This window comes from Aythya fuligula, chromosome Z (assembly GCF_009819795.1).
Source record: "Aythya fuligula isolate bAytFul2 chromosome Z, bAytFul2.pri, whole genome shotgun sequence".
In the NCBI taxonomy this organism is placed as follows: domain Eukaryota; kingdom Metazoa; phylum Chordata; class Aves; order Anseriformes; family Anatidae; genus Aythya; species Aythya fuligula.
In genome coordinates, this window is record NC_045593.1 from 18597077 (window position 1) to 18615959 (window position 18883).

Sequence of the window (18883 nt, forward strand, 5' to 3'; positions counted from 1 at the left end):
TGTATTTCCTTGAATTTATTTGATCTGCTACCTGCTTGTATGACCTCTTCCCTTACAATATACCTATTCTTAAACAAATGAAGAATGTCTTTAGAAAACAGACTCAAACTATTTACAGTAGCAATCACAACAGTAACACTGTTATATCGGTAATACCCTCAGGCTACAGTGCAAGCCTGTTCATAGGCAAAAGCAACATTCTATCAGTCTAAGAAAAACAGACAAGCTTTTGACCTCACAGTAATGAAACAAGTCTAAGACTTGATGAACAGACTGATCCCCCTTCTGCTGTAACATGTCGTCTCGTGAAAAAGATAATTATCCTGCAAAAAGAAATGTAATTTCTAATACAGTGTAGATGTCCAGCTGCTAGTAAAGGTAAATTGCAGACAAGCCAGAAACAATCAACATCACTTTCAGGAAAATAATACTGAGAGTAACAACAGCTGTATGCTATTACTAAGAATAGTATATATTGCTTATACCATTTCCATTTACAAATCACCTGTTTGATTCTTATTTATGCAACTGTACAAAGTAGAGGATGTGACTGTGCACACACAGAACAGTGCATGCAATTTTTAGCATATTCGTAAGGCAATCTCTTGCCACAATTTCAAACAGCCCAAACAGACAGACTTCAGACACCCTGAAAATTAATTTACTTTGTTGCAAAAATCATGGCTATGCATAATCCCTATTTTTAGATTACAGAACATGAAAGAAAAGCTTCACTTTCACTGGAAAACCATTTCTTGTCTTTATATCCCCTTAACAATCCAAAGGACGCAGCTAACTTCTGGATTTGTACACTTGCCACATAGTAATTCAACATGCCCCACTGCTGTCTTTCCAAGTCCACAGTCATGGGGAAGCTCGAATTTCAAGCATGTGATACTGCTAAAAGAGTTTGTCAGGATATTGAATACCTGTGCTTTGCTATGTATTTGCAATTTCTACTTTAAATCTATTAATCATTTCAAATAGTTATTTTTCATTTTTGTAATAAAGAACAGTATTCTACACTACACTGCATCATAAAGGGATGCTCAGCAGATTCATCAGGAAATTTCCATGCTCACACAATAACCCCCCTGAACCACTTGAGCCTAAAGGAATAGTTTATGTTCCATGTGGACCAGCTACTGAAGGCAAAACATGACATTTTGCCAGTATATTACACAACTGTTTTCTGGAAAGAGCGCAACGTTGCAGATCAGGAATCTTGATTTCCAAAAGGAATACAAAACAGTGTTTATGTACAGGATAACTAACCACATAGCTTTGATAAATACAAGCTGAATGGTGACCTGACTCAATAGAAAAGATATGAGACTCTTGTAATAACTCTTGTAATAAGGATCTAGGCTTTTTTCTCTAGTGCTCCTTCAAGTTAATTGTCTGTGCTACAAGACTGTGTTTTTGGTTTTTTTTTTTTTGTTTTTTTTTTTTTTTTTTTTCCTAAAGCAAGGAGGCAGTTTCATCTAGATGATCTGCTTTTAATGGACCCTGAATTCATCAGTCTGAGTTCATCATCTCTCTAGTTTAGAACAGAACTCCATTCCAGTCTGCAAGTTTGTCAAACAGACATCTCATTCTGACAAAAATTAACAGGCTAATTTGGCAAACCATGCATTTCCCAATGAAATCAATTACTAGTTGTCAGAGGTTGTCAAAGGGCTGTAAATACAGACTGTGTCAGTTAATATCTCAGGGAAGCAATGCTGTCACACGAGCACTGGTTGGACCAAGCTGATAAGCTCTTTGCACAGGTAATATGAGCTCTGGCCACAAGGAGCAGCTACTCAGCAATTCAAATAAATTTAATTTAACAAATGAACTCTGGGAACATAGGGAATAGGGTTAGAATTGTGTTGTTATCCTCACCCCTGGCCCAGCATGGGTTATTTCCCATTCAACCTGTCCAAGCTTTCCCCATCTGATAAAAAAAAAGTCGTAATTCTTTCTTCGTTTCAGAAAAGTAGAAGGAAAAATCTAATAGCTTTTATAAAAAAATAATCCTTGGTATATCTAACATTTACACATACAGAATAACACATGCATTGTATCATTCTCCCTTTATACTATTTATATTGGTAGCAATGGAAAAAAAATATATCAGAAGATAAACAAACGCGATTAAAGCAGCTTGACTAGACATTTGCAACAACAAACTGGACATACTCTCAAACACACCACCATCTCATCAAACACAAGTCACTGCCAATAAATACTCTGGTCATAGTAAATACCTTTTATTTAAGGCTGGAAGTTGAAAATATTTATACCTTTCCTTTCCAGCGGTCTACCCATAGAATATCAATAGTGAACATGAATGGAATTGTCTGCATTTCCCAAAGGGTAGAACATAAAAGGATTTTTTCCTGCTCCCTTTTTGTGCCTTTGTTTTGCTGCTCATGTCAAGGACACAACATGGGAAAGGGAGGAGTAGACAGGATATGCTATATGAGCTCTGTTATTACTTTAACTTTGCATTTTCCAATGGGAAACCTCGTTAGGGAGGGGAAGAGTCTCAGAGGAAGCCTTCTATACTGTAATTCACAGGCTGGCTCATGAACCGTTCCAAACATGTTCCCGTGATTGCCTCCTACTCCAAGACTGCCTTTAGTTACCATCACAGTTGGCTTCTCTTAAGAGCTTCCCCTCCACCACTTTATGAATAAATGTTAACTCTGTTTGTCTTAATGTCAGAAAAATTCTTTAGCATACCAGCTGTTTCTAGTCAAACCATTTTCAAGACATGAATTTATCATTATAAACAAAGACAAATGTAAGTTAATCCAAAGTAAACCAGAGAACAAAAAGCACAACATTTGCATCATTTACTACGCTTACCATACATAAACTATAGTAAGCACAGCTTTATAAATGCATCATTTATTTCCACATCCACTATGCAAATTCAAGTCAAGAGGCTACTAATACCAAAATATCCATGGCTCACCATTTTCAGGAAGATGCCAATATGGATGCAATGCTGCTCAAGTGCACTGGCTTTGCCATCCCCAGCATCTGAGATCCAGAAAGATCTACAGAGGCTTTGTTGTTATCCCTTTTGTTTTGGTTTGAAGTGAGTGTTTTCCAATTGCTTACCTGCTGATGCCATATTCCACAATCAGGGAAAACACTCTCAGATTTTCCAAGAACAGAAAATGCTATTTTCTACACTCTTTATTCCTAACGCATATCAGCCAAGAATCACACTTCCACGAGGCTTCCTTAGTTTTTTTCTGCATGGTTCTCATCCCTGCAGAGGCTTCTTTCCTTGTTCTTTCCTTGTGTCATCCAGAACAACAAGCAATAGGAATATTAGTAGTCTTTTTGTTTATTCCTGAGGTCACCTGGGTAAGAGGGGAGAAGAATATCCATATCCTATAACCCCTGCTTATAAAAGATTCCTATTATATACAAACAAACAGTTCAGGGGAAAAAAGCTACAAAGCCCAGGACAGAATATCAAAGAACCTTCTGGAGGTCACGTAAAGGCATACAATTATGTTTCCACACTTTCTGATGTAGAGACCTAGGTAGCTATAAAGGTAGCAAACATGCCATCATAATAACTATCTTGCAAGAAAGACAACAAATTTCAAAGTATTTTCCCTCTTAAGTTTATGTAGGTTGAGGTCTCCACAGTTATTTCAATACTATTTTCACCTGCTTAAGAAAAATACAACAGAAGCAGAAAAGACATTAACAATAACAGCACAAATTTCTGTCAAACTTTGCTACAAGCTGTCATACGTATACAATCTCCACAACGACAGAGAGTCAGGAAGTAACTTATCTACCTGTTCCCACGCTGCCACTGACATATCTGTCTCAGACACTACCAGAGTGGAAGAAGCAGAAACAAGAAGTCTGAAAAGGCTGGAACTTCTGCCAGAATGTACTAGCTGTGTAAGGCACACAGAAGATACGGAGTTTTACTTTGGTTGGTTTCTATTCCAAAAGTTTTCATTTAAGCTCATGATAATGTTTCAATTTCAGGATACGCATCTTTCAGCTTCAGTTCCTTACAAATACCTATGGATTTTTTGCATTAGCCACCTCTGCCTTTGTACTTCCCCCTTGGACTAGGTGCACACCTCTAAATCTCATCTGGTTTAATCTCCAAAAATGAGTGTCACATCGTTCCGAAGTCTTGCAAGGACCTATGTTCTTCCTAGCTTGAGAGAACAAAGCTTTATCCTCCTAATCATGTCAACCGAAGGCAACACAGACTCTTTTGCTATAGATATCTATATAAACCCTTCCTCCTTCTTGTAATCTGTACAGGCCTGAGAAACAGGAAGCCTATTTAATGCACTAGTACAGCTGAAGTAATGGGTACTCAAAGAGCGTTACTGATAAGCAGCTTGATAACAGACTAACAATTGAGATGTCTGCAGTCCAAAGGACTACAAGTCTTTGCAAGATACTTACGGCAGTGTACAAGGACATGCAGAACAGGAAGTGCCCAAATACAGGACAAACTGAACACATGCTGCTGCTAAGGACTGGCACTTCACAGACTGCTTAGCTTTTGGGTAATAATCAATCAATTATTTTTTTTAATCTATTAAATCTGCAAAACAGCATGCAGTAGAAAGCACACAATACAAGTTATAATGAATTGATTAAATGGGAAATATGAATTGGAGTTCTGTGTTTTACTTCTTGACCATCTGTACAGAGCACTATACTTGCTAGCTGCCAGATTGCTCGCATACCTGAGCAACAAATCCAGTGACTGAATTACATGACTGAGCAAGAACAAGGCAAAAAGTGGAGAGAGGAACTACCACATTTCATTTCCGCATAGCATTCACTTTGGCAGGTCTCTCCCTTAACTCGGACACAAAAACTGTTCAAGCCCACTCACCAAGCAGATCATCTGAAATTCACCTTTCTAATGACAGGCAATTCTACACAAGCAAGTACTCCAGGCACCTAGCAGTTTCCTAGAACAGCTGTTTCAGCCTTCACATACACTTTATATATGGCATGCCTTTTCTCTATACTGTGGCCACAGTAGTGTATCTCTGGATGCTCTCAAGCCTACTCACCAAACTCCTTCCTTGAGGTCCCAGCAGTCAGGGAAATCAGTTCCTCCCAGCATTTTCATAAATAAAGCTATCTTTGCAATTTAAAATACTTGATGAAATTAAAAATTTTGCTGATCAAAATTCGCAATAAAATACCAATTATACAACTACCACTACGACTGCAGCTACCACGACTTAACAGTGAACTGCAGCAGACCCACTACACTTACCTATTTTAAACCTAAACAGAACCAATTATTATGAGAGGGCGTATTCTGCTATACATTACAACTGCTTATACCCATTCCTGCAACACACACACAAAATTATACTTGGACATCTTCTCAAATTAATTTAGACAGCTTAATACAGCCTTCTAAAAAGCTGGCAGATGGTCTGCATACTTCACAGCCGTTAAAACCTCATACCGTAGCCCACTCCAATCCTTCAAGATAAGCATTCTCTTATCACACAGGAATTTGGAGAAAGAAGGTCTTGCTAAGGATCTTAAATACCACAGGAAAGCATGCTTTTAACTGCAAGTGGCAGTTTCCTTCATGAGGATTTTGTACATATTACCCAAATCTGTTACATTCTACCATTTAGAAGAGAGTCTTTTAGATTATGAAAACAGAACACAGGCAAATGTCAGGGGTGGGGGGTGCACAGTCATGCAGACATGAAGCTGTAACTGCAGCTAAATTCTAGGAATATAAAAATATTAAGCTTTGCAATTTGGTCCCCAGGTAAGGGTCACTGGTACTATATAGGCCTCATTACAGCTGTTCACAAGGCACATAGCCTTTGACTGTACAGCCTAATAAAAATGGAAAGCAGTGTGTGCCAGGTTTCCTGCTGAAAAGCGTTAACAGTGGGAGCAGCAATCCCACTCTGAAAGCTCCAGGCTTTGAAACATGCTTACTTAGTGAATTTCTATCTGATCTCATCATTAATACAAGCAGCAATTAGGAGGAAGGTAAAATTTTAAAGAATTCTTAGCATCTTTGGGACATTCATGTTTGAAATAAACCTCGTATTTCTTTCAAGTTTATTTCAATTAAGGTTCAGGAGACTTGACTTAACAGTATTTGGAAACTATTAAGGCACTCGAGGCAAAGCTTACAAGTACATTTACCTAATATGTTTTAGTACAACACATTACTCAAGCATAATGGATACTTAAAAGCAAATGTATACAAACCCTTCAGCCATTATATTATGCGTGAATTCTCAGTAACTCACACATAAGAATTCCAAATTTTCTTACCTTAAGAGGTTGCCTGGATTTTTCATTACTTTTTAATTAAAGTGAATAACACTTTCTGTCCCGGTATTATTAAAGCTGGATAGGATAAACCATGCTGTATTCTGCTTATGTAAACTAATATGACAAATCCCTTTTGCTAACTGCATTGCTTAATCCTGATGCCAAAATACTTTGTAACTTCTTTTCAGTAAAAAGGCATTAACACTAACAGAAGGTATTTATTTAGTTAGAACATTGCCTTACCGTGTAAATGCCAATTCTACAAACAGCAAATGAGAGCTGGATACATTCAGACATAGTCTAAAGAAATTAAAATAAAGACGTTACTAAGAATTCCATTTATTAAAAATTAATCTTTTTTCTCCCATCTCTCCCCTGAAAGAAATATCTGATGGTATACTACTTGATGTTTCTCCTCTAAGACTGTACTAAACAGAGTGAGAAAAATGCCATAAAAAAAAATCAGATTATTCAAATACTTATTACCTTTCACAACGCAGCAGCTGCCAACACTATTGCATTTACTAACTCAGTATTTCATCATAGGCCTCAAATTACCCAGTGCTCCCCAAATGCCCAAACACAGCATTAACATTTTCATGCAAGCTTCCAGTCCCATTTATTTTTATCTATTGTGGCTTAAAAAGATCCTACAGGAGATGTTTTAGCAAGGTAATGCATTTTATAGATTTTTAGTGGTATGTAAGAGCTTCCACGTTTAAGTATTATAGTTCTCTCCCTGTATCATCATTCAAACCCTCTTCTTTCATATGCTAAAGTAGTGTATATACCTTTAAGTTTCTACATTTCTAAAGTAGAAATTCACCTTTAATTTTCTGACATTTTCGTGTTTAAAATAGAACTCTGTACTTTTTTGAAAAAAATGTTTTATGTAATCTGTCACAGCTGTCAATAATCACATTAAAAGTTTTTACCCTCCACTTGCTCAACTTCCAGCCTGTTGCGATGCCACAATTCTATGTCATCTGCAGTCACCCAGAGATGCTGATGGGCTATGAATTTCTGATAAAACGGATGAAAACACCTTCTGTAAAAAGCATAACAAAGACAGAAAATATATGCATCTTCTTCCCTCACCAAAGCAAAAATCTATTGTTGGTTTGCCATTTTGATAGATGGCCGAGCACAATAAGCCAGGCTTACAACAATCTGTTTAAAACAGTAATTGAGGAATTCCTTTTTGTAAGGTATGGAATCTTTTCTCACTGCAGGCAAAAATTAAAGCAACCGCATAGAACATTTTTACTCGATGTTTTCGAATTTCACACACCATCCGCATATATTTTAACATGTAGAATGTGAAGTGCTGAATGTTACAAACTTCAAACATTTTCAGTGAAAAAAAAATTCAGCCTCTGCTTTCAATTCACCCTGAAAACTATAACTGAATAAGCAATTTAATCAGATTTCTATATAAACATCTCATGAATCATGAGTAAAAAATACATAGCATCATTTTTCTTTTGCTATAACTGTTAAATATAAAGTTTAAACAAGTAATATTTCATTGAACTGTCTGAAAGTCAAAACATGCAGCACAAAAACCCAAAAGCAAACATCAACAGCATAGGTATTCTATATTTCAAGCTACAATATTATTGCTGACAAGAGATGCTGCTTCCAAATGTTATTTAAATTGCCAGGATGCTTTTTTGTTGTCATTGTTTTCAGCTTTCAGAACCAACAAAGTTCTATTACTCACATTCTGAGTTTCCCATAGGAAAAAAAAAAAAAAAAAAGTCACAGAAAAATAGTAGAACTGATTTTGAGAAATCCCATGCTACATACTGTGGGGGTGGGGGGAATGAACTGTACCCATGTCGCTCCTGACAGAATCTGCCTACGTTGCTGCAAAGGTTCCAGTGATGATTTCCCCAAGCAATCTAGTCCAGTGCTTCATTATCCTCACTACTAGAAAGTTTCTTAATGTTTAACTTGAGTCTGCTGCAATTTGAACTGCTACCTAAACACAGGATGATGCATACATTGATTTTTCTTTCCAGTATCATGACAAACTCTATGTTGACAGCAGACCCATTGTTACACACAAAGTAAAAGTGTGCTTCTGTTTGCAAAGGAAGTAAACATGCTGCAGCAGCATAACATTGCAGCTTGCCAGTGCATATAGATTGCTCTCTTCTGAAGAAGTGCCATGTTACAAATTGGTTTTACTTTTTTATTTTTGTTCAGTACTTCCAGACTTTACATTGATAGGAGAATTAAGGTTCAGCTCAAATCCCACAAGTGCCCATGGACCAGCTTCAGCAGAAGAGAGAAAGCTACATCCCAGTTACCTTACCAGTCTATCGCTGGGCTTGCTATTGTGAATGTTTTGAAATCAACTAACTATTAGAGGCCATGAATTCTAAAATTATCTCCTCTTCCTACTGTCATGTACAGTACCAGGGAAGCTTTCCCCTATTAAATATTAATCAAATCCCTTCCCCAAGCCTCCAAGATAAAACTTCTGATCTCCAATGTATAGCATTAAAAAAAAAATCATTAATTCCAATGCTGTTTTTAGACCTTTAGATTCATCTCTCCCCCCTCCCAGAAAATTAACATTCCCCTCCAAATATTATTTCCATTTAATCACCAGATAACTCAAATGAATTAATTTGAATAATTAGATATCTAGTGATACTAAACTACAGACTATCACTCAGATCACAGAATTGCAATATATATGATAATCTACTGCTACAATGGGGAATTTATTCTTGATACTTGTAATCTTTCATTACTTTGGTTTTGCAACTCATTTTGCACCATACAATTGAGCAACAAAACAATTGTTGGACAATTTGCATTTTGTTTACTTACAGTTTATTGTTGCTTTCTGAAAGGATTTTACATGGTAAGCATGAAAGTAAAAGAAAAAAATAATTTTAAAATATAACTACAAATATTACAAAGAAAGATACCTTATTTGATACAACTCTGAAAGGACTTTCTCTTAACAGAAATCATTTAAGATGTCTAAAGCAAGAACAGGAGTCTTCAGGTTGTGTATGTCAAATAAAATAAACACACTTCTGTCAACTTGCACCCCTCTGCTTAGTAAAAGGGTCATCTCACAAACATTAAATTATTTCTCCAGCTGGCAACTCAATTTATAGCTGAGAGAACAAATATATATTTTCCCAAAGCTTTGCTAGTTTAATTATGTGTTCTAAAAATGTCACTCTTCAAAATGACTTAGAAAGACATCTGCCTTGCAACTATATAACCTTTCATTCACCACAAGCATGTGTTCTGCCCATTTTTTTCCAAACACTCAACTACCAGTATAAATAATAGTACAAAATAATTTCTGCATTTGTTGTTTAAAACCAAAAGACTTATAGAAGTCTAATACATGCACACATTAGTCTGTAACTGAATGAATTCATTGATTTCATATGTACATCTTCACCAAACGCAAAATGAAGCTTCTACTTCTATTAACAGGACAGCACATTTTGAAGAGACTAATTAGAGCATGTTTTACAGGTGATCACCTGAAGCTGAAATAATTGGATTGAAAGCATTCATAACACTTGTTTCGGCAGCGTTGGTGGGCCAAGGGGAGACCTTAACCAGCTTCTTGGAAAGGAAGCAAAAGGCTCAATATCTAACAACTGCGGGAGCTGTCATCCTCATTCTGCCAACAAACAGAAATACTTATCTTGACATCAGCTTGCTTTGCCATCATCCTTAATAAATTACAGCACTAAGTGTAGTTCCAAGGTCACAAAAACAGAAAGCAATGTGACATTGTTGTATTGCTTTGTTTGTTTGTTTTCTAGTGATATATTGCTTTATTAAAATGAAGATTGTGATGTCTACTTGCTCATTTACAAATGAATGATCTAACACAGTAATCACGTTTAATTACTGGACCTTCCAGGTAAAAGGCTCTTCCCCCTCCACTCCTCTCTGTATATTTTTCAGTTAATAAGATATATGAAAGTTAACAACAAAATTGTAAACAACACCCAGAATTTAAGGTACCTCTCTGAAGGCAGCCTGAAACTAATTCTCAGAGCTCACGTGTCTTAAAGAATGTGTAGACACCAAAAAGCACACACAACTACACTAGAGTACAGGTGGCAGGAACTTTGACCAGAACTGCTGTTTGCTAAACTTGTGCACTGAACTCCAAGCAGTAACCTGAAAGCTTCTCTTTCTGCACAAGATGACATAGCCCTTCAGCACATTCCATTAATAACATTTCCAAATTAAATTCCCCATTTTTTAATACCATTCATAGGGGAAAAAATGACACACCAAATATTTTCACTTTCTCCTTTAATGCTGCATAATTAGATTTTTGGAATACCAACCTTTTTGCATACAATCATTAGATAAATCTGAGTTTAGGGACTAGAAGAAACCTGATGTTGATGGAAAGCCAGTGATATGTGAACAGGAAATAGGATTGGTTCCAAGAACTCTCTTGTCATCATAAAAAGTAATCAAATGGATGCACTAGAGAACAATGCTCCCCCCTCTTTTAGGCAATATTCTCACTAGAACAGTTTTCCATGACTGTTTCCAGGACTGCAATGGTTCAGACAGTGAAAGATGCAGATTAGCCAACACACAATTAATAGCTGCAATAACAGCACAAACATTTCTCAAGAATCCTGGACCTTTTTTCCAGTCTTGCTGAAACCTGAAATTATGTAAGTTTCTAGGCAAGAATAAAGCATTGAGGGAAGAGATCACTCATTAGCGTTCATCATCACTCTGTACAAGCTGTCAGGCAGTTTCAGGTTCACTCAGCATTGTGGGCCTTTATATATAAAGTCATAAATTGGCTCGGATACAAATGTTGGAAGTCCAACAGCCTCTGCTCGTATGTCAAAGCAGCACCTCCAAGCAGAAGGAATCCTTTAGCTACACGTCCCTGGAGTAGATTAAGTATCTTCATAAATCCCATTCAATAAAAAGTCTCACCTCCTGTGCACAACTTTGCTTACGCTAGGGAACATTCCTGGACACAATCCAGAACATTTCCATTTTCTGAGAGCAATTTCCTATTCTGGAACTAGAGCTAGCTCTCCCCTCCGAGAGGGGACATGGAGATGTTCAGCATGTAGTGTAAGCATTCAGGGAACCATCTTTCATTGATACATCCTTCTTAGGATGCAGCAAACACACCTTCAGGATCTCCATAAGCCTACCTGAACTTCAGGCTTAATACGCTCCAATGGATCCATCTTCCAAGAAACTGTACAAAGTCAGATATTTTTTTTTTGTCTCTTTATTGCTACTGCAAAGCAAGGTCCAGAATTCAACTATACTCATGGGAAAAAGCAATTCCTGGATTATAATTGTCATCAAGTTCTTGTACTGGGAGAAATGACTTATTGCCTATTGACTCTCTTTATGTTTTCAGAGACATCTATAGCATTGCTTCCCCACACCATCCAGCTGTCTCTTCTTCAGACTGAAGGCAAATAAGTACTTAATCCCTCTTTGTGTGGTAGCAATTGTTTTCTTTTCAGTACCCTGTCATCCTTCTCCATATCCTCTTTGGTTTTACAATATTCTTTGAGATGATGCAACCAGAAATGTAGCAGTTAAGACAATAGCAAACTTTGCATTTAAGCAGGGTCAAAATGGTATTTTCTTTCTTTTTCTTTCTTAATTCTGTAGCTAATTTGTTGACAGCTGTCAGAGTTTGAAATGACATTTTAAAGAAAGAGCCTCTTTCCTTGTCCTGAGCACTGGTGGCATTTCAGAGCTTACCCATTCATCTGTGTTGTCAGCTTTATTCCCTCTACTATAAATATATATAACTTCGCATTTATCTACACCAAATTTCACATGCCAATTTATTGCCAATAGCAAAAGGAGTAGTATGTTTTTTTTCCTTTCCCAGATACAATACACAGTCTTAATATTTGCCTCTGCATCAACCCATTCAAAGCACATGCAGGTCATACAACTTAATATGAACATGAAATTCCCTTATAACCCCTGCATCCTCCTCTCCCTCTTCCTCACTGCCAGGACAGCATTATTAACTCTCGTTTATGAAACTTATTATTGGCAGTGTACAAAACGATTACTTCATTTAATCGCTTCAAAGTTTTGTATCTCTGTTAGGTGCAAAACCATAAAATGCAAGACTAGGCAATAGTTACTGTAAAAGCTAATAAGAATGTAGAAGACAGATGCTTCTTCCATCAGAAAGCTCCAAGTCATAACCAGGAGGGAAAAAAAAAAATTAAAAATTAAAATTAAAACAAGATCTGCAAACTCACTTCTCATACATGAAAAATTCCTACTAGCTCTTGGATGCCACCTTGCTTCCTCTGACTCTTCCATGCCAAAAGCAAACTTGTTCCTGTGAATAAGTTTTTCTTCTACTACTCCACCAAAACATACACCATAAATACAAAACATGGCACAAAGATTCATGTTCTTCCTGTTGTTTGTCCTTGTAAGCAACAAAGCCACAGGGCAGGACTGTGTCTGAACATAAGAGGACTTGTCAGCTGGGTTTCCTGCCTTGTGCCTCTTCCTCAGCTAGCAGGAAGCTACTTACATCCCCATGTTGGCAACTAATAGTCACCTTACCAGGCTGCCAGACAGCCAAAAGAAAAGTTCTGTGCTCTGAAGAGCTCTAGTATGAGATGAGCCAGTCATTCAATTGCAAATACTCTATTTATGTCCCCAGGAACTTTTGGACAGTAAGACAAGCTTGCCCTTCAGAAAGCTTTGGTACACAAAAAGTGGGAAAAAAAAAAAAAAAAAAAAAACATACTCCAAAATACTGTAAGGTAAATCACAAGATTCAGTATTGCATACATTTTTTTTCCTTATAGCTTTATAGTTGAATGGGCCCACATTCACACTTTTAAGTTTGAAACATGAAGTGTTTCCTTTGTTGATGGAAAGCTAATATCCTCACATAATCACAAAACTTCAGAACTCAGGCCTTAAGAGAAGAAACATCACAGGCTGTCAGTATTAAAAAATATGAGCTGAAGATACTGACAACAAGCCAAAAATGGTAATCAGCATGAGGTATTAGGAAGAATATTCTGTCCTTATTAAAATGCAGATTTTTCTCACTTATTAAAAGCTTGCATTTCTAACCTTTTGTGAAATTCGTCACCATTCTGCCTCAAAGTAGGAGCTCTGACTGAAGAATTTAGGAGCAGCATTCTGCAGAGCAATATGGGGCCTGGCCCATATTGAACCTTGGGAAAAATTCACAAGGACAGGATAGGGCTATTTGTATTAAATGGACAAGCACATTCTCAGAAACTGAGACACACTTTTTGATGTAATAGCACCTACTGCTCTAACACAATCCTCGTCACGGAAAAGGCAAAATTTTAAACATTCTGATTAACTTGTTTTTTCATCATGTATTATCTAGCAGAATTAAAATTCTGAGCTGCAATACCTCCGTTAATTCACAGCATCTTGCAGTCAAAATTATAAACACATCAAAGCATTCTTTTGGGTTCCCAAGGTAGCTGTGTCAAGTTTCAGTTTTTGTAACAGCCAACTTTGAATCAAAAGTTTACCTGAGGAACACAATAATGCTTCCTCCTGTAGGAAGAACCAAGACAACATTTTGCTTTTATCATCTTCTACAAAGAAATCCTGCACCTCTTCTGCTCACTCATCTGCCTTCAGCCAGGTGATTCAACTGACTTAAGTCACCAACATTTTTGTTGCCCTTTCTATATAGCTGACAACATCTTTCATTCAGCAGAAATTGCTTGTGATACAGGCTACGTAGAGCCTACCAAGGAGGAAGATTTGATTTTCCAGAGCACCTCTTCCAGGTCATCAGCCAAATCAGGTCCTTGAACTTCCAAACTTACTTAAATCAGAAACATGCTGATTCAGAGAAGGTTGTCTACCCGAATTAATTCCATTTGCCACTCCCAGTTGATTTAGATTTGAATGCTATGCTTCACAGAGCTGAAACACAAACGGGAACCTAGCCAAAACAACTGCTTTGAGTGAGGGTCTCCAAATTTGTTTGGGGTTTCTTTCGATATTGCTATGCTGATGCAGAAAAGCAGCAGCAATCTCACTTGCAGATTAAGTGACCCTGGCTATGTATATAATAGCAAGTAGTGCAGCAGAGCAAGAGCTTGTACTGAAGACAAATATGCATCCTGAGGACTTCAGGCATTTTACTTCAGACTAGTTCTGACCTGGTCCTGTGGACTGAAAACACATTAGTTGAGTGCATCTTCCAATCTGGTTTCATCGGAAAAAAATCAGGTACCTGTGACCACTCTGCAACGCAAACCTATACACACCAAGTTGGGATGACTAAGGTTCACTTCAAAAGTTCAAACATGATCCAAACACTAACACAGCTGCACACACCCTGTATGCTAGTTGAACTTGTATATGGTAGTTGGCTTCTTTTCTGCATTAAGTGATTTCTTAATCTTGAAAAAATGGTCAGACCCCTCATAGTCATGCCCAATCAGCCTTACAAACTTAAGGAGGGATAATATTTTAAGATACAAGCCGTGGGACTCTACAGAGGGTAAAAATTTAAAGGATGATATACCTGATAGAGGAGTAAAAAGACAGACCATGAATCTTTAAAACTACATGATAAAAGACATAATTCATATCACAAGAGGGAAGTTCAGCATATGTTAAGAGGGCAAGGCCACGCTGACTTTTGCTACTCATGCTGCAGGTGACATGTGAAACACCTGTACGTACCTTGGAGGAAAGGCCCAGAGCACACAGCATGGACCTTTCCCCATCTTGCCTTACTCAAATATCAGCAGCCACTGGCTGACAGTGTTTCAGTCAATGAACACTCTGACCTTCAAACAGATGCTTCCATTAAGGCATTTGTAGTAAATAAAAAAATGTTTCTCAAGGCCTGGCAGTACTAAACAATGTAACAGCAATGGTCAGACCTGATATGAAGTTGCCCAGAACTATTAAGTGGTCAGGATGCATCCTGTATTCCCACTTTCCCAAACCAAATCTGTCTACCTGCTAGCATTTTTAAAGATGCTATTTTTAAATAAATATGTTCTGTATATGTTGCTTTCCCCAGTCATTAAAAATAAATAAACAAATAAAAAATCTGAAGTTACTTCAAGGCCTATTCATCTAAAATTTAGTTCTATTTATGCAAAACAATCTGTACACTCATACAGAATTAAAATTGATCAGTATAGCTCGCAAACGTACAAAGAACCAAGAAAGTCCTTTTGGTTCTTTGTTAGACCAGTTAAAGAAAACAGCCCCAATCAAAGCAACAAGACTGCACTGCACTAAAAGTAATGCGTGTACCTTTTTCAATACTTATGCTTAACTTTAAGGATGAAGAAGCCACTGAACCTGAAGCGGTTGCTCACACAAGAAGTGTTCTCTTTGGTCTCAGGTTGGAAAAGACTCTTCACGATCTGCCCAAGGAACTCTCATATGTGTGAATGAGATACTACGTAGTATAGGACTCAATTTCAGTTTTCATATTAAAAACGCTAAGGCTAGTTCTTTTGTTGTTGTTTCAGTCACATTCAAATTCCAGTATCATGCTCTGAAGTAGCTTCTAAAGGCTGTACACAGATCAGGCTGATACATGCACTTGTTTAGTGCAAGATCATTATCTAGTGCAGAAGATGCCACTGAAGAAGCGTGTTGTGAAAGTCTACTCAGCAGCTTAAAATTTGCATTCCAAGTCTCACTTATGAAAACTGAAGCACTGCCATTGTTTCCCCACAGGTTCTCCAAGCAAATATTGTAAGGTTGGTCACAAGCCATACTTTTCACAAGATGCATCATGCCATAATTTCTTAAATTAAGCACAGTCTACTGAACGTAGGCCAGCCAACACAAGTCTCTGTATGCACTATAATCCTTCCAGACACAACGCAGCAAGAATGAAGAAGATGGTTGCAGGCATACTAGAGGATTATGTAGCCCCAGAAACCATATTACTCTATATCTATGCAGCTATATTAGCACAGTCTGTTTTAAAGGTGTTCACTGTAATACAAGCACAATAAACTGTGCGCATAAAAGGTGCCCTTAGCGGAGTGAAGATGGATTTTCTTTACAAGGTTGAACCTTGCTCAGCTATACTGGTTAAAATAAAAACACACAGAGAAAAAAAAAAAAAAAAACAAAACAAAAACAACAAACCGCTCCTAACACTGTAATTATACCAATACAAAAATAAAACAGGCAACAGCTCTATCAGCTATTAAGATAGAGACTAGTCCCACTGTTCTGTTACAACACAAAACCAGACCAGAGCACCACAGAAGATACCTGCCTAATACTAACTTTATCTGTTCGGTATTTCTCAGGTCCAGCTCCTTAAAGGAGATCAAAGTCTCTGTCAAAGTCAGCTTCATCAAGGTATATCAGGAAAAGATGCTTCTTGTGCAAGCCTGGGAAGACACCACTGAGGGCAGACCCCGCGTCAAGAAAGTACTGCTCTTGAGTTTGTGCTGCAGCAAGCCTGACCTCAGCTATCGGAGCCTCCTTCCACCAAACTCCACCCCACTGCCAACCAAAACTTTGTGCACTGCTCCATCAGGGGCTGCTGCAGTCAGAAACAGCTATATCCTTGGCCCTGCTGGGTGCTTCACACTAAAGGCCGAGGAGAAAAACCTCTGTGACTCCAGGCTTCCACACTGTTGTTCAGCAGTAGGAATCAGTAAGGGACCTTCTGCTTAAGTGCTGAAGGTGAAAGACACCAACATAAACACATAAAGCTTGAGAGTGTAAAACTTTCTGAACGTACGCAGCTCTGGTTTTTATGAACGTAACAAGGAGATGGCGCTTCTACACCTGCAGATTAATATCTTACTGTAACTGCAGGTCTTGCATAAATAAAGCACAGGCCTGTTGGTACGCTGGGGCAGTCTGCAGCAACAGCTTGGTCCTCCAGGCTGACAGCACGCTGCAGAAAAGTGCTTGCCTAACTCTCCTCCACCAATTCTTCCTGCCCAGGCAGACTTCTCAAGGTGCCTGAACCCCCTGCACAGCACCAAAAAGCCCCTCCAATTAGCAGAGAAAGAGGACCAATCTCCTGCATGCAACAGAGATGAGGGCTGGAAGGGGCTCTGCACAAATGCATGAGAAAATATTTGAACTGCCAAGCAGGGTGTGTTTTCCTCCCAAGTGATGCACAGACTCAAAAAATTCAGCCCTTCTAGATTTTTGCTCCTTTGGCTCAAAGGGTTGATGCCAGTCGCAACAAGTATCCCAAAGATCCAAAGGAGCCCTTCTGCTGCATAAGAAGTGGTGCTAACCCTAGTGACAAGGGGTGGCCAGCGATAGATGAAGGCATCTTGGATCGTCCCAGAGGTTCAGTGGATCAGCATCCTGTCTAAGCTATTATTCCCAGGCTTTCACCAGCTACAAAAAACAGCCCTGGTGATCTGTAGCAACTTCTACAGCAAAGGAAGGTTTCATGCGGGACTGTGCCATGCCCAGTGAGACACGTTGGGCCTGGAGAAAGTCTGTCATCACAGACACTCCTGACACCACAGGAACCACAGGTAAGCGAGAACCGTGCGCTCACTCAGGTTATCGCTACGCTGAAGGCTTTTTTGTCATTTTAGCGGCAGCCTGCAAAACAGGAAGAAAGAAGCCAACAAAAAAAAAAAAAAAAAAAAAAAAAGAAAGAAAAGTAAAAGGATGAAGAGGACAAGCAGCGAGGCAGACACGCTGCAGGGGTACCTCACTCACCCTCACCGCAGCAGCAGGCTCGCAGCCACCAGGGCTCACCACCTATTGCTCCCCGGGCCTGCAGCGCCCACCGAGGGGGGCAGCCAACGGCTGTCCAGGCGGACCCCAACGGTCGCAACGGCTGCAACGGCCGCCAGCAGGTGCGGCGGGTGCCGCCCCGTCCCGCGCCGCGCCGCCCCGTGCCGTGCCGTGCCGCCGATAGCATCGCGGTGCCGGCCGTCATTACGGAGCGATAAATCCCCGGCGGGCAGCCTGCCCCGCGCCGCGGCCGTTCAGGGTCAGGGCTTGGGCCGCCCTCATTACCCGCCCGAGCGAGCGCGGCCGCACGCCACCTACCAGGTAATCCATGTACCGCGCCGCGCCGCGCTCCGCGGGGCCGCCCCGTGCCTGCCGCTCGGTGCGTGCGTGTGTGAGAGGAGAGCGGGGGGAGAGAGACAGAGACACAGAGAGAGCGGCGGCTCCGCTTCCTGCCGCCGGTAACGGGGAGGGTGGGGAGGGGAGGGGAGGGGAGCGCAGCGCGGTGGCGGCGCCGCAAGGTGCAGCGGGGCGGGGGCTGCGCGGGCGCTGTCACCGCCGCCGCTGCTCGCGCCCCACCGGCCCTGCCCGGCCCTGCCCGGCCCGGCCCTGCCTGCGCGCGGGCGGCGCGGGAGGGGCGGGGAAGGGGAAAGGAGTTGGGGGGGGGGGGAGGAGAGGCGCAGCCAATCCCGGCCCCGCAGCAGCCAGAGGCCACGCCCCGCTCCCCCCCTCCCCGCCTGGCGTCACCGTCAGCTGATCGCACACGTGGGGCGCGCGGTGAGGGGGGGGGGGGCGGGGGGGGGCTTAAAGGGGAAGGGCGGTGCTGCCCTGCTGGGGG

The 18883-nt window shown here is 40.0% G+C and overlaps 1 protein-coding gene across 2 annotated transcripts in view; it reads right to left on the minus strand.

Moving 5' to 3' along the window:
- ARL15 (ADP ribosylation factor like GTPase 15) overlaps nt 1-18623 on the minus strand; it is a 218211-nt gene extending 199588 nt beyond the window's left edge. For both annotated transcript variants that reach the window (XM_032205412.1, XM_032205411.1), the window contains exons 1-4: nt 18367-18623; nt 9160-9175; nt 7251-7363; nt 6559-6615 (exon numbers count right to left, since the gene is read on the minus strand). In XM_032205412.1, the coding sequence (XP_032061303.1) occupies nt 6559-6612 (54 nt within the window). In that variant the 5' untranslated portion in view covers nt 6613-6615; nt 7251-7363; nt 9160-9175; nt 18367-18623. The remainder of the gene's footprint in view (nt 1-6558; nt 6616-7250; nt 7364-9159; nt 9176-18366) is intronic.
- Between the last annotated feature and the right edge of the window lie 260 nt (nt 18624-18883).